A 15,512-nucleotide genomic window follows, 5' to 3' on the forward strand; every position below is an offset into this window, starting at 1 on the left:
TGGCTGCGTGATCGATTTATCCCTCTACGATGGATCATGGGTATATCTGCTGTAGGACAATGTCAAAATACCCATATCATATCATATTGTATCATATTATTATCATTATTATTATTTATTAGTCAAAATATTGAGTTACCATTTGAAAATTTGAAGAAAAAAAAAGCAGGAAACGCAAATTGGTGCATGTTTTCCATTCACCATAGCTGGTACGCCATAATGACCCATAGGGGGTGCTACTCGTAGAGATGGCCTTAGTCATATCACCTTCGCAGAAAAATCCAAACGTTTGCAGATGATATGATTTTATCCATGAGTGATATTTGCCCAATCAACTACATTGTGTCTCTATTTGATTATTGTTGTTTTTGGGGGTAAGGGGTGGGGATGAGGGGTTTCAGGGGTGCTGCAGTCTCTTTCCATCCCAGCAGGAAGTCACTCTTTTCAGTTAAAACACTCACCCCCGGTGCAACAATATGGCGTTATGTACGTAAATTAAAAAAACCCACTGCAGACAGCCAGAGACACAGTTAATAATTTGGTCATCACACCTTTTTTTATTTAATTTTTTCTGAAAGTGCTGATTAATTCTTACCCCGCTGCAATTTTTTTTTTTTTGGTTAAAAAAAAAAAAACTAACTGCTTCACTGATCGTCCAACACGTACAGAATTTTAGAGCCCTGTGAATGGGAGCCCTTAGCATGGGAGACAATGTGTAGTTTTATTCAAATAAATCAGTCTGTAAAATTAAAATGAAATGCAAGAAATTATCTCAATCTTTGGGAGAAAAGGCCTAAAAATAGATCAATGAAACAAGTTTCAGAAAATCAGCAGTGAAATACCTAAACGATGAAATTTCAGCGGAGAAAGGGTTCAACAAACGGAAAACTGTTTAGCGGTAACTAATCGGTTCATCTCCGCTCCCGTGGAAGGAAAGGTCGCAACCCCACACACTACCAGCTGGGATTTTTTTTTTGTTTTTTTGTTGTTTTTTTTTAACGACGCAGCGACAAAACCCACATCACAAACTCGGGCTTAGCGAGGGAAAGCGTGTCCGGTGCCTTGTGAAAAAAAAAATCTTTTTAAGAGCTACAACAGCAGGGAGTGTTCAAGGGTTGTGTTTGAATCGTATTTGTCACTAAGACGGATTTCACTTTGACTGAGCTGGGTAACGTGACGGCACACACATTCACATATCAAATATTATGTCTTTTCTCGTTGAGTACCTTTTTTTTCCTTCCTGAAACTGTTGCGCTCCGTAGTTCAGACGTTCATCTCCACCAATCCAGTCAGTTGTTTTTATCGTTGTTCATTTTAAAATCGCAGAAATGAGTAGAAGAAGTCAACTGACCTTTTAAAAAATAAATCAATAAAGAGTACTTTTATTGAAGAAATTAAATGAAAGGGCTTGAAATTAGCATCAAAATCAGGGCGGTTCCTGGAAATTTGAATTTTGAGGAATTTTGACAAGGGTTCATTCAAGAAAAAGCAAACACACCTAATCAGATATCAATAAGTGCCGCTACTGAAACTCAATTTCCGAAAATACGGATTATATTTTACCCCCTCCCCCCCGCCCGGCCTCAGTCTAGAAGTGTCATCTTGTCGAACACGAAATCGTTTTGTCTTCGACGGGTTGAAACAACTTTGCTATGCATTCACTGCTTGGGGGAGGGGGAATCCGCGGTGCATTCAAGGCCTTCTTTTTGTAGACGTTCCCGTCCCCATAGCCACCGCTGTTTGCTTTCAAAAGCGTAGTACCGTTGTTCGTGTCACCGTAGACAAGGGTCGTTTCAGTTTTGAAACAGCGAAGAAGGCGTTGCGCTTTCTGGGTTTAGTATGCCGTGATTTTCCTTCTCTTGGAGCGTCGTTTGTCGTCCTGCACCACCGGGTCTGTAAATGCAGCACCGCGGCAACCTTTGACACTTCCTGCCCCTCTTTATTTTTGATAGCCTTCTAGTTTTTCATACTTATATATCAGATTAAACACATTAGGCCCCTCCACCACCGTTTTTATTTTTTTTTAGTAGTGTGTCCTTTTCCGGAGGCGTTCTCCCTCCCGAAAGGAGTCCAGACTGTTACATGGATGTCAGAGGAGAAACGTACTGTAGCTGCGACCCGTCAACTCACAGCACCCCCTTTAAGATTCAATAAAACTTGATTTGATAGACCGTTTTGAAACAAAGTCTCTGGTTTTCATTTGGCCTCTTGTCGAGTGTGAGTGCAATTTGTCTGTGTGTGTGTGAATTTTCAGGGAATGTATTGGTTCACAAATTAAGGTAATATTTTATGTAATTATTACATTTTATTTGCATTTTTTTAATGTTTTTTTTCCAACGACCTTTATTTTCTTAATTTATATTCTAAATATTCAGGTTTGTTTAAACTAATTTCAAGGTTGATATCACTATAGAGTTTTATAGCTTTATAGAGTTTGGGTTGATCTATTTATTTATTTTCAATTAATTTTCAGATGTTTTTTTTCCCTCTTGTCAGATTGTGGCCACAAGAGGGCACTGTTTGCCGAAGCTGCTGGAGCTCTAGACCAGAAACTGAGAAGTCTTTTATTATAAATTATTTCCAGAAGTTTCAATCCATAAAAAAAAAGAATCATTTATCCTTTTTTTGGGTCATACCTTGTAATTTTCACATGATCTCAGAGTAATTTCTTTAGTTTTATTTTGAAATTTTATAAAAAAAACTTTTGTTTTTGCAGGTATTTCAAGATCCATATGTCAATTTCTCATTCATTTTCAGGAAATGCTAAATAATAAACTAAAAAAAAAAAACACCTGATAGATTCCTGCCTTTATCATGTTTCCGCAACACAAATGGCCGCGTGTTAATACATATAGTTATTTCTCGTGATGTTAGCATTTCAAGGGAAATATTTATAGATGTTACCCCACCTCTTTACTATTTGACCTTTGACCCATGGATATAACCACGCGTTTGCCGTTTTGTCCGTCGTTTCCAGGCTGCAGATTTTTAAGGGGGACGGGGGGGGCTAAAGCAAAGATTGTGGAGTCATGTGCCCCCCCGCCCCATTTCATCTTCGCCCTTCCCCCTTTTACATCTATCCCAAAAATACCTCAGTGAACCTATTGCTCTCAAGTGGGAACCCAGGAAGGCCTCACTCCAAGGGGGGCTCTGGCGGGGCCAAGGTCTGGCTGCTCCATCCCGGCTGAAGACGACCAAGTGGAGGAAGCGAACGATGGCGTGAAAGAGTTATCCATCGTGAGAGTTTTTCCCCGAGGCTTATAAATAACAGCTGCTCTTCCAGAGAGAGAGAGAGAGAGAGAGAGAGAACAATTCTCCGGTCCTTGATGGGATTCCAGTCAGCATGGAGCTGTAAACACATCTGAGGACATCCGCTGAAGAAACATCCGATTTTCTTGCGACCCGGCGACGTTTCCCCGTAAAACCCGTGAGGGAAGAAGCAGCCATGGACGGAACCCGGGAGGAAACGGGTAGCGAGGCTCTGGCCCGGTTCGAGGCCACGCTGCAAGCCGCCGTCCGGGAGGTTCACGTCGACGTCGGCGCCTTCAAGCAACGGGTGGAGCAGCGCATCCGGGACCTGAGCGTCTCCAACCAGCCGCTGGCTGAGGCGGTGGCGCGGCTGCAGGAGGAGAACCAGCAGCTGCGGGCCAAGCTGGAGGCCCTTAGCCAGCTGGTGGAGGGTCTCGCCGGCTCGGCGGGAGCCGGTGCAAAGAACGGCCACGCTGCGACGCAAGTCAAGAGCGAGGCGGACCCGGATCGGACCGGGGTCTCGGACAGCGGCCAGTCGGGGGGGGGCAACGGGGGTTCGAGCCCGACTCCCCCTCCGTGGAGAGCGAGGAGACAGGCCGACGCCAACGTGAGTATCGTTTAACTCTCACGGTTTAATTTCCACGTAAAACGCGTTTCATCTGTGTCTCCTCGGACGACTGCGCGGTTATCGTCCGCCGCTCGGTGAATCACGAAACCAGGACGCGGAAGAGCATCCCTTAACGGCCGACGATCAAAATGACGATTTAGTCACTGTTTATTCCCTTCGCCGCTTATCCTGCACTCCAAGCTGTCGATGTGCATGAGAAGGGTTTCATCCTCGATCACAGGGCCACATGCAGTCACAACCATATAACAGACATATAACCATTTACTCACTCATTTACACAAATAGTAATAATAATACTTTTCACTTAAGGCACCTTATTCAATACTCAAGTACACTATATAGACATGTACACAAAATACAGATTTAAAAGGAACAGTAAAAGAGATAAAGTGGTTAAAATATATAGAAATATAGAAAATATATACAGGATTGTCTCAGAATATTAGACTATTGAGATAAAGTTCTTTATCTTTTGTAATGTAATGCAACATTCTGATTACAAATCAACTGAAATATTGCAAGCCTTTTATTATTTTAATATTGCTGATAATGGCTTACATCTTAAGAAAACTCAAAAATCTTATCTCAAAATATTAGAATACCATGAAAAAATTTTTTTTTTGTTTTTTTAATTGCATTACAGAAGATAAATAACTTTATCACAATATTCTAATTTTCTGAGACAGTCCTGTATACATATATGCACATACATACATAACTATATACGTATAAATGAACAGCTAAAAGTGACAGAGCGGTTAACGTCAGGCCGCTTTAAACAGATGTGTTGTGAGCAGTGATTTGAAACATGGGAATGACAATTTATGGTCTCCAATGAACCTGCAGCTTGTTTTTGGACTGCAGGGGGAAACCAGAGAACCCAGAGGAAACCCGCACATAAAGACCAGCGGCGGAATAGAGCCGCTGCCACACGTTCCGCCCACTCTTATATATTAGTTTTATTTAAATAATAACAGTGTTGTTTCCCCAGCCAAAATGCCTCATAGGTACATCTCCGACGGAGGGATGGAGGACTAGTTTGCCGCTTTTACTCGCGTCATTTCGGAGTTATTTCGCCGTGTAACACCTAGTGGCGGACCCCACCTGGAACCCCCCCGTCCGTCTTCGCTCCATCGCTCTCTCCTCAACGAAAAGGTCAGGGGGGAAAAAAAAAAAAAAAAAAAAAAAAAACGCCAGCCACCTCTTTCCGGGAAAAGAGGCGAGAACGGGAATATAAATAAATATCAGGACAGGCAGGCGGTGGCCGCCGCCCCTGCCGCGGTGCCGTGGAGCCCGGGCACAGAGGGGCCTCCCGTCGGTCTCTTCGGCTAAATGTCAGCACGCGTCTCGCCTCCTCCTCCCCTCTAAAAAAACCACAGCGACGCCCGGAACGCGTCGGGACCCAAACAGTGCCACGGCTGACACCGTTTTCCACATAGGCTTGCAATAAATCCCGGTATCCTTCTGAAGCCGCGAGGCAGATGATAATCATGTTGTATTTCAAGAGACCCACCCACCCCCTCGACCCGGACCTCCATCTATATTTAACCTCTGACTCCCGCCGCCGGCGTCGCGTCGATAAACCGGACCGCTCGGCTGTTTACCCGCCGCCGTTATTTTTACGTCCCTCCATTTTGAATGTCAATCACGGCCCGATCATAATCACATCATTACCCTTGGAAATAATTGTCATTACTGGGATTTGAGCCTTTTCCCTTGGCTTAAGTGAGTTTACACCCCTCAACCTCCTCCTCCTGGCGCTCCTCTTCACCCCCCCGAAATCCCCCTCCAGGGTCTTCAAAGGGCACGTGTATTTTTGGGTCCGCGCTTCAGGAGTTCCTTCAAACCGTCGCCGACCGACTATTTTGACCCCCCCAACCTCCTCAGGCGACTCGTGTAGATTCGGCGTCGGGTTTGCAACAGCGTGCAGGTGGTTCATTGGAGACTCCGATCCCAGACCTGTGAATGAACAAGTGGGTGAATGTGATTAAAAAGGTAAACGGTTGTGTGTTTCTATATGATGCATGAATGAGATGGTGAAAAGTTATGTCGAAATGACGTCCCAGCCAATGACAGCTGTGACCCTGAATTCAGGATAAGCGGTTCAGAGAACGGATGAATGAATGAATGAATGCTCTAAATGCGATCCGGGTCTCACCGCGGATTTCTCTGAAAGAGCGCCGGCACGCACAACCTCCCGCGTCCTGTCACACGTCAGCCGTCGCATTGCTTTTTTGGCGTTCCACCTGAAGACGGGGGGAGGAGGGGGCGACATAAATTCGGCTCGGCTCCTTTATCACCGAGGAATCTCGCCTCCGGGGGCCAACGCCGCTCTCAAATCTCCGGAGTGGAAAGTTGAATCACGTTTACCTCCCAGTCAATAATACTCCCCAAACCCCCCCCCGGGCTGCAGGAGGGACATCCAGCTGTCCAATCCAGAAGCCGACCCTTCTTTCCCTGGAGTCAGCTGGCCTCGCCCCGCCAGGCCTCCCATTCTCAGCCCCGTCTTCCTAGAATCTTCCCTCGCACGCTCCCCATCTCTCGATCGGTCCGAATTTAGGTCATTCGAATCGCCGTATCTGCGCCATCTTAAGCCACCCTGTGAAAACGTTTGTAAAAGATATGTAAAACTATCATCTCACATGTAAACACAGAGTTTTTTACAACAATCTTACGGGGTTAGTATTTCCAAAACTACAACTAGCTCTTTCAGCGATTTTTTTTTTTTTTTCCGCACCATGCAATGTTTTTAACCAGATATTTGCAGAACCTCCGCTATTTCAGTCCATCGATTTTCCTTCTCCGTTCTGCCGGAGAGTTGACATTGTCCAAAACCGGGCTGTTCTGCCCACAGCTCCACCATCTGCTCCTCTTTCTGGATGCTCCATAATGATCAGGACATCCGTCACTGATCCCTTTCGTCCAAACCGCCAACGAATACTGTCAACACCGTTCCGGTGATTGTTTTGTCTACCAGGTTTCCTGTTTCCAGTTTTGTTCGAGCTCATAAATTGGTTGTTGATTGTGTTACGTCACCGTAAACACTGAAAGACTTGCGATAATATCGACACGTTTAATATTGTCATAAGCCGAAGATTAGGAGAGGTGATCCGAAAGAGCTCAGATTACCACCTTATACTTAACGGTTTAGAAAACGGGAGCACGGCTCTAGCAAAATTCCAAAAATTTCCTTCAGATTATCGTCCTTCGCCATTCCTGTTCATCCATACCGCCGACAAACACTCTGCCGCCAATCCCGCTCTGGCGATTGTCTACCAGGTTTCCTGTTTCTGTTTGTTCTGGAGCTCATCTATTGGTTGTTGATCGCGTCACATCACGGTAAGCCTGAAAGACTTGCAATAATATTGTTATAAGCCCAAGACTAGGAAAAGACTGCTCTAAAACAGCTCAGATTACCGCCTTACATTTATCGAATCTCCTAAAATTTCCTCCCGACTTTTAGTTTTTCGTCTGCACACCCTCTGGGGTTCCGTCACCGTCAACATTTCGTTTAATCCGTGGCCTTTGGGTGCGTTTCTCGTGACGGGTACAGGATTGTTTGTCTGCCGATGCGAAAAATAAAACAAACTTGTTTTATCTCTGTTTATCCGACGGGCGTGTTTGTGTGCAGGTTGCCACGTAACCACGGTGAGTTCAGGTTGGGGGGGGGGGGGTTTAGATCCCGCTACGGCTTCCGAAGGGTTCGCCGATCGCCGCTGCGCTAATCTCCCGTTTGACGGATAGACGGGCCGTGGCGCCGACGGCGAGAGTCTCGGGGGGGAGGAGGGGATATCGGTGAGAATATACTTAGGAACGGTTTGAGTTGATTTCCAAAGCATCCGTTTGGTTCTATATTTGGGACGTGAGGGGAAATGGGACGGAAACTCTTGCAGAGGGCCCGATCGCCGCACCCGAAATAGCCCCCCGCATGGCAGGTTTGTCAGCTGCAGCTGTCATGAAAGCTTGCAGCTGCTAACAGATAGCTGCCACTCACGCAGAAACGTATGCAAACACGCCCACTCGAAAAAAAAAAAAAAAAAAGTTGTTACAGTGTAATAACACTGTAATATCCCCACAATACAATCATGTAATAAGCATCCCAGGAACCATATTTAGTCATGACTTTGACCAAATTTCGGGGAGGGTTACAATTTTGTAAGAAAAGGTAATAACGCAACAGTTGTGTAATAGCGCACTGCATTAATGCATTCATTGGCGGACAGAATTATTTTATTAACTAAGGAACTAATCAATTCAAGATGTTTTATAAGATACTAATACTGATAAACAAGGGGAAAAATATTTCTCTTGATCGACGTTGAAAGTGACAGTAATTACAATGTAATAATGCAATGTATACAAAAATACCTGTGCTTGTGCAAACAGGGCTCGGACGCCAAACACGTCATGGCGGCTCTTCAAGAGAACGGGACTCTGAAGCAGCAAGGTGAGCGGAGGCCGTGGGCACAAGGCGCCGTCACATGACCTCGCTTTGAGTTTGTTTGACTTTCGGCAGAGGGCGTACCTGCAGACCCCCAGACGCGTGCATCCGGCGCCCAGTCCCACCCGCCGCTGACCGCCTCCACCAAACTGAGCTCGGAGTCCAGGGCCTCGCCTCCGGCGTCCCTGGAGACCCGCAGAGTTCCAAGTCGGTTTTACATTTTACAGCCTTTTTCACTCAAATGAAGAATTCAAACTTGATTTTAAGTGTTTAATACTGGGGTGGGGTTGTTAAAAAAAAAAAAAAACAGTAAATTCAAAAAATTCATAGCATACTAAATGATTTTTTTTTTTTATTAAATTTATTATATGATATTATATGATATTCCAGCTGTGATTTCTTGATGATATGAGTTAAAATTAGACATTGCGTTCTATGCAAACTTGAGATTTTCTCTGCATGGTGATTGATCAATATGGCTTATATTTCTATTAAATTAGTAAATTCAATTTTTAGTTTTAAATGAATACTCATTCAAATTAAGGTGAAAGCAAAATGTGTGTAAAAGGAGATAGATGATCTCACCAGCAAGCATCACTGAAATTAGAGCGGTTTGTTTTCTTTTCAAAAATAAATGAATAAAGAAATAAAATAAAGTAACTTAAAATCAAATCAAATAAAGTAAATGAAAATGAAATAGAAAAAAAAAATTAAAAAAAATACTAATGTAAATGAAAATGAATTTTTTTTTAAAAAAGTATTCTAAATGAAAATGTTTTTTTTAAATAAGTAATGTGAATGAAAATGAAAAAATAAAAATAAGATTGAAAACAAAACAAAACAAAAAAACAAATAAAATAAAAGAAAAATACAGTTCAATTCAATTAAAATTATTTGAACTGAATTCCCTCAAATAAAATAAAATTTAAAAAATGTGTCTTTTAAATGAAATAAAAATATTTATCATATTGTAACTCCTGTGACCAGTGTGATGTTGTAAAGGTGGGATTCAAAAGATGCCCTCAACTCATTTTTTTGCCCCACAGCCCAGGAGGAGTCAGATGTTCCCACCAGGCCTCATCATCCTCTCACCGCCATGACAAAGAGCAGCTCTGAGGCTCCGGCTGCCCCTCAGTCTCCGATGTCCAGGGTCAAAATAACCCCAGAATCCACGGGGAAACCGCCGGAGTCGCCATCTCAATATGGTGTGCGGACGGCGCCGTCCCTGCTGTTAGTTTCGGCTTGTTTCCTTCTAGGATTGGCGTCTCTGCTCAGACTTCTCTCCGTTTCCAGGTGCTGATGAACCGCGGCCCCACCTGCCCGTCACCGCCGTCACCACCAAGCCGGCCCCCGAGGTTCCTACGGGAGCCAAGGCTGCTCCCCATCCTGTGGCCGAGGCCCACGGAGGAGACTCAGCGGAATATCCTTTCAAAAAAGGTGAGTCTGCAGTATACCAGAAATTACCCAATGAGAGAGCAGATTGTTGTATGTCTCTATATGGGGCGCTGTGATTGGCTCACAACCGGTCAAGGGTGACCCCTGAGAGGATAAACTATATAGACGATGAATGAATGAATAATTAAAAAAAAAGGAAAAACTTTCTTTTTACAGTCTTATTTCTAAATATCAACCTTTAATTTGTCTTTTGTGAAGATTTGTATTTATTTATTTTGTTACAATTATTATCATTATTTTAACATTATTTTTGTAAATATTAATTTGTTAAATAAAGATTAACCTTATTTTTTGTTATTGTTATTAGGTAATATGTCATCATTATTAATGATAATAATTATTATTAATGTTAATGATATTAACATATGAATGTTAATAATGAATAATAAAGATTGTGGTCGTATTGTTGTGAGCATTATTTATAATGATAATCATAATAATAACGACAATAAAAGTAAGTATCATTATATTAATGCTGTTTTTGTTATTGCCGTAATTCTTTTATCAAAACATATATTCATGCATATTCATATTTTTTGCTATTATCAATACACTATTACCAATCATAGTATCATACTTTATATCTTACTACTACTGGAGTTTAAGCTAAGTAATGTGCCATTAAAAAATGTACATAAAATAAACAATGAGATGTATCATGATTTTGCTCTTTCATTTTTCCACTTACCTTAAAAGATAAGTGTTTCCCCATCAGCGTTCATTTTCAGTAGTCTGGATCCGTCAGGAGCGTCTCTGTGTTTGCTCCGGTCCTGATGCTGTCTCACTTCCTGTTGATCAGGAGGAGCGTCCGGGACGACGTCCAGCTCCGAGCCGCAGGCCCGCCTCCTGCTCGACGCTCCGACCAGAGGCAGCCTGGAATCCTCAAATTCAACTCCAGCTAATACATCGCCGGCAGAATCCCCCGCCGTGAAGCCGGGGGATTATCCCTTCCGGCGAGGTGAGCTCGGACGGGAATTACAATCAGAATTTCTGAATTCAAAATTGATATTCAATCACTCATGTGTTCAATCATGTACCTTCACCTAGACCAGTTAGATTTGAAGGTAGAGGATAGAGCCTCTTCAAAATATTTACAGTTAGATTTGAAAATATAGCCTCTTCAAAATATTTACAACTATGTCGCCAGATTTGTTTTTAATATGTTTTTGGGTTTTTTTGCAAATTTCCTAACCTAAGAATGTGCCATAATACCGGGGAGATTGGTCTGAAGTTGACACAGGCCGGACACGGGGCCGGCTCCCCCATTGCTTATTGTATTTTGTTAAAATGCATTCGTCGAGTATGCATTATATGTATCTAATTACTTGTGAATGAGAGGATGAATTGATAATTGTCTCTATAGGATATGTGAATGAGGTGGTGAATTATTGCGTGTCTTTATGACGGATGAATGGGGGACTGAATTGTATGTTTCCAAAAATGTGTGAATAAGTGAGCAAATTGTATGTCTATATGATGTGTGAATGAGAAGGGGAAGAGTTGAGCATATATATATATATATATATATATATGTACACTGCTCAAAAAAATAAAGGGAACACTTAAAAAACACATCCTAGATCTAAATGAATGAAATATTCTTATGAAATACTTTGCTCTTTACACAGTTGAATGTGCTGACAACAAAATCACACAAAAATGATCAATGGAAATCAATTTTATCAACCCATGGAGGTCTGATTAGGAATCACACTCAAAATTAAAGTGTAAAACACACTCCAGGCTGATCAAACTTTGATGTAATGTCCTTAAAACAAGTCAAAATGAATCTGTGTTGTTTCCTGAGTGGACACTATGATTTCACAGAAGTGTGATTGACTTGGAGTTACGTTGTGTTGTTCAAGTGTTCCCTTTATGTTTTTTGAGCAGTATATATATACAAGACTGTCTCGGGAAATTAGAATATTGTGATGAAGTTCTTTATCTTCTGTACTGCAATTACAAAAACAAAAATGTCATACATTCTGGATTCATTACAAATCAACTGAAATATTGCAAGCCTTTAATTATTTTGATATTGCTGATTATGGCTTCCGTCTTAAGAAAACTCAAAAATCCTATCTCAAAAAATTAGAATACCTTGAAAAAGCAATTTATGTTTTTTTAATTGCATTACAGAAGATAAAGACCTTTATCACAATATTCTAATTTTCTGACAAAGTCCTGTGTATGTATATATATAAAACATTTGCATGAGAGGGTGAATGGTTGTATGTCTCTATGTAACATGTGAATATGTGAGTGAATTGTTGAATGTCTATATAATGTGCAAATCAGAGGGTGAATGGTTGTATGCCTATATGACGTGAATGAGGCAGTGAATTGTATGTTTCCAAAAATGTGTGAATGACTGAGTGAATGTTTGTATATTTCTATCTTAACCCCGCCTCTCGCCCAATGACAGCCAAGATAGGCTCCTGAACCCCACGCAACCCTGAGTCCGGGAATGAATGAATGAATGAATTAATTAATTAATTAAGTAATGTAGTTGACATATTTTACTTCTGGGGTCAGACATCACCGAGACAAAGCCGCACCTTCCCCTGTCAGCCGCGAGCAAACCCGGCCCGGAGCCCCCGTCGGCCATCACCGCATCACAGGAGGCCGCAGTGAAACCGGGGGAATATCCCTTTAAAAGAAGTGCGTTCAGACGGCATTTATAACAGTGTTGTATCTCATATATGCAATACATATATATATCTCTTTGGGTGTTGGACGCTTACAATCGTTAATGAGAATTTATTTCGACGAAGCTCCCGTCCTGAAGACGCCGAGTCCCAGCCTGAAGAGGAGCGTGAGTTTTCCTCAGTCTGCAGGTAAGACATGTTCGACCCTCCTCGCGCCATCATCAACAAAATATCACTCCTGCTTCTGATTAAACCCTTGAAGGGAAAGTTTGGTGATTAAACGGTTCACATCACTTATTCCCCCTCCTTAAATCTGACTTCTTTTTTCACCCTGCAGAAAAGTTACTCCCATCCAAATCCGTCATGAAACCCGGCTTTTCACCCGGCCTGGAGAAGTGAGTCCTCCTTGAATCCGGTGCGAGACGGTGCCGTGCCGCCAGGCTGACAGTGTGATCCCCTGTGTTTTCCCTTTCAGGAGGTCGAGCAAACCGGGCGGCGTCGAGTTAAAGCCGGACCCGGGTAGATCGCAGACTCTCCCGCGCTCCAATGGGGCTCAGGCTAAACGGGCGATGTTCGAAAGGATGAACTCGGAGCCCAGCAAGTATGCTAACTTGCAACGTCAACAGTGATCTTAACCTTTAGACTGGAAAGGAACTGCTTCCTGTCCAGCTGTGAAACAGCTCTCATCTCTCACGGTTAGGCCGAAGGATTCCAAGCCCAAACTGAAGCGCTCTCAGAGTTTTGGGGTTTCCAGCGCCAGTGGAATCAAACAAATCCTGCTGGAGTGGTGCCGCTCCAAAACCATTGGCTACCAGGTACGACTTCGGGGATCGGCTGATTTGTAGTTTCGCGCGTTGCCGCCTTGTTGTTAACGTCCACGCGCTCACGTCCCACACAGAACATCGACATCCAGAACTTCTCGTCCAGCTGGAGCGATGGGATGGCCTTCTGTGCCCTGGTCCATTCCTTCTTCCCCCTGGAGTTCGACTACAACACGCTCGACTCAGGAAACCGTAAACGCAACCTAGAGCTGGCCTTCACCACCGCGGAGTGAGTGCTCGACCCCCAAAATAGAGCCTCGGCCTCGTCCCTGTCCAACCCTGCTTCGGTTAACTAGATTCCAATCGGTTCATATACATGCGTCTTCAACTCGATGGGGTCGCTCTTGTTCCACGGTGTAAATATAGAATAAGGAAGTTTCCGTCGAAATCTGAAGAAATAGGAGGATATTGAGTTCAATATAGCTTTTGACACCAGCTGGCCAAAATTCACTTCCAGGATTTCCTTTAACAACCATTAGATTACAGTTACTGCAGTTACTGCAGTGAGAGCTGATATTGTTATTGTGTTACTAACTAACTAACCAATATGTTTACAACAATGTCTACTACAAGACATTTGAAATTCATTTGAAATAGATTTCTTGTGTATTTGTGTGTTTTAAGTCCAAATTTTGGCATCAGACAATTACTAGATCATGGAGGCCCCCTTTGTTTTTAAATCTAGGTAGGCTGATTGGATGGATGGATGGATGGATGGATGGATGGATGGATGGATGGATGGATGGATGGATGGATGGATGGATGGATGGATGGATAGTTGATAGCCAGGTAGGTTGGTGGACTGATGGGTGCATGGAATGGAATTAAAAGTACTTATAAGTTAATTTATTTATTTATTTGAATTAGCATGAATGATGATGACGAATTGCCATATTTGATTACATTCACGATGTTATGATACTAAATACTTTCCTACTTGAGGCTATCAGACTTTTTAATTCCTCTTCCTTCAGCCACAGGGACTCTTCAAATCTTTGCACTTAAGACCTTAAAACACTTTACAGCCTTGAATTTGACACTTTATAGTTTTATTTGCATTTCTTATTCTCCCCCCCTTATTTTTACTGTTTATACAATTTCCTACTATTATTTATTATTGTTATGTTTTACTTGATACTCTGGCGCAACAATTTCTACCGGTATAAATAAAGTTATTCTTATTCTTATTCTTATTCTTATTCTTATTCTTATTCTTATTCTTATTCTTATTCTTATTCTTATTCTTATTCTTATTCTTATTCTTATTCTTATTCTTATTGTTAAATTGGCATACTTTAGGGGTCGTAGCCGATGCATCTGGACAGCTTTAGCACAACTATAACAGCATCAAAATGCAGCTCAACTGTCAGAATCAAGATGATAAATAAAGTACGGACTGGGAAATGTTTTCAGATAATGATTTCAGTAGTTTTCTGACAGAATTTAGACCGGAACAGATTCACAAATGAACGAAAGCATCTGATCTCCGGTCAACCTTTCCGTTGCTCTCGCCAGGGAACAAGCCGACTGCCTCCGTCTGATCGAGGTGGACGACATGCTGGAAATGGGTGACAAGCCGGACCCCATGTGTGTGTTCACGTACGTCCAGTCGCTCTACAACCACCTGAAGAAATTTGACTGACTCTGTATCAGAGGGGAAGTGTTCGCGCTGGGAGCCCAGTGAAGAATAAGTGTTCAAATCACAAACACAGAAATGTATGTGTTATTACAATATATATATAAATATATATTTATCTGTATGTGTGTTCGAGCGCGTGTTTCTTATCTCACATGCAGCTAACTTGGTGACTCCCCCCCAGAGTCCATTGACATGCACCATACTGTTTGGCTCCAGTGTTGCTGTGTTTACAAAAAATGAGGTCAGAGGTCAGAGGTCATCATAGAGAAGTTATGATGGTGAAAGGCGGTAAGGGTTTGATGAATTATGTTTGTAGCACCTGCTGTTGTTTTGTTGTATCGCAAAAGGCACGAGAAGTGGTCTGGCTCAGAGATACGCCACCAGCACCTTTGTCTGAGTTTAATCTCAACAGGTGGGCAAAATTAAGCTATTTTATAATTTGTTTTTGTTTTTTTGCATTTTAGATGTGTATGTTTTTCACTATCGTGACAAAACTAACTTATAAGTGTGTGTCAAAGATGGATTATTACAAGATAAATTGACAGATTTAAGTCACTAAAACTGTTTGTGTCATTTTTATTTATTTGTTATTCTGACTTCATATGACGGTCTGCAACTTCAAACCCATGTG

At 42.3% G+C, this 15,512-nt stretch overlaps 1 protein-coding gene across 2 annotated transcripts; it reads left to right on the plus strand.

Annotated features, from left to right (window-relative positions):
• The first annotated feature begins 3,103 nt into the window (after nt 1-3,103).
• Nucleotides 3,104-15,436, plus strand: LOC147226355 (uncharacterized). Of its 2 annotated transcripts, XR_015107195.1 has the most exons (14): nt 3,104-3,856; nt 8,264-8,324; nt 8,394-8,525; nt 9,365-9,523; nt 9,612-9,755; nt 10,573-10,731; nt 12,309-12,434; nt 12,548-12,610; nt 12,759-12,816; nt 12,897-13,022; nt 13,122-13,236; nt 13,320-13,471; nt 14,758-14,958; nt 15,040-15,436. XR_015107195.1 is itself a non-coding variant. In XM_086160464.1 (13 exons), exons 1-13 carry the CDS (start codon nt 3,446-3,448, stop codon nt 14,882-14,884), a joined length of 1,833 nt encoding a protein of 610 aa, XP_086016590.1. In that variant the 5' UTR covers nt 3,104-3,445; the 3' UTR covers nt 14,885-15,002. The 2 variants fall into 2 exon arrangements, 1 of the variants encoding a protein (XP_086016590.1); XM_086160464.1 differs by lacking the exon at nt 15,040-15,436 and having other exon boundaries at nt 14,758-15,002.
• Nucleotides 15,437-15,512: the final 76 nt, after the last annotated feature.

Source organism: Fistularia commersonii, chromosome 15 (genome assembly GCF_037954325.1).
Source record: "Fistularia commersonii isolate RoL2024-O1a breed Wild chromosome 15, RoL_Fcom_v1.0, whole genome shotgun sequence".
In the NCBI taxonomy this organism is placed as follows: domain Eukaryota; kingdom Metazoa; phylum Chordata; class Actinopteri; order Syngnathiformes; family Fistulariidae; genus Fistularia; species Fistularia commersonii.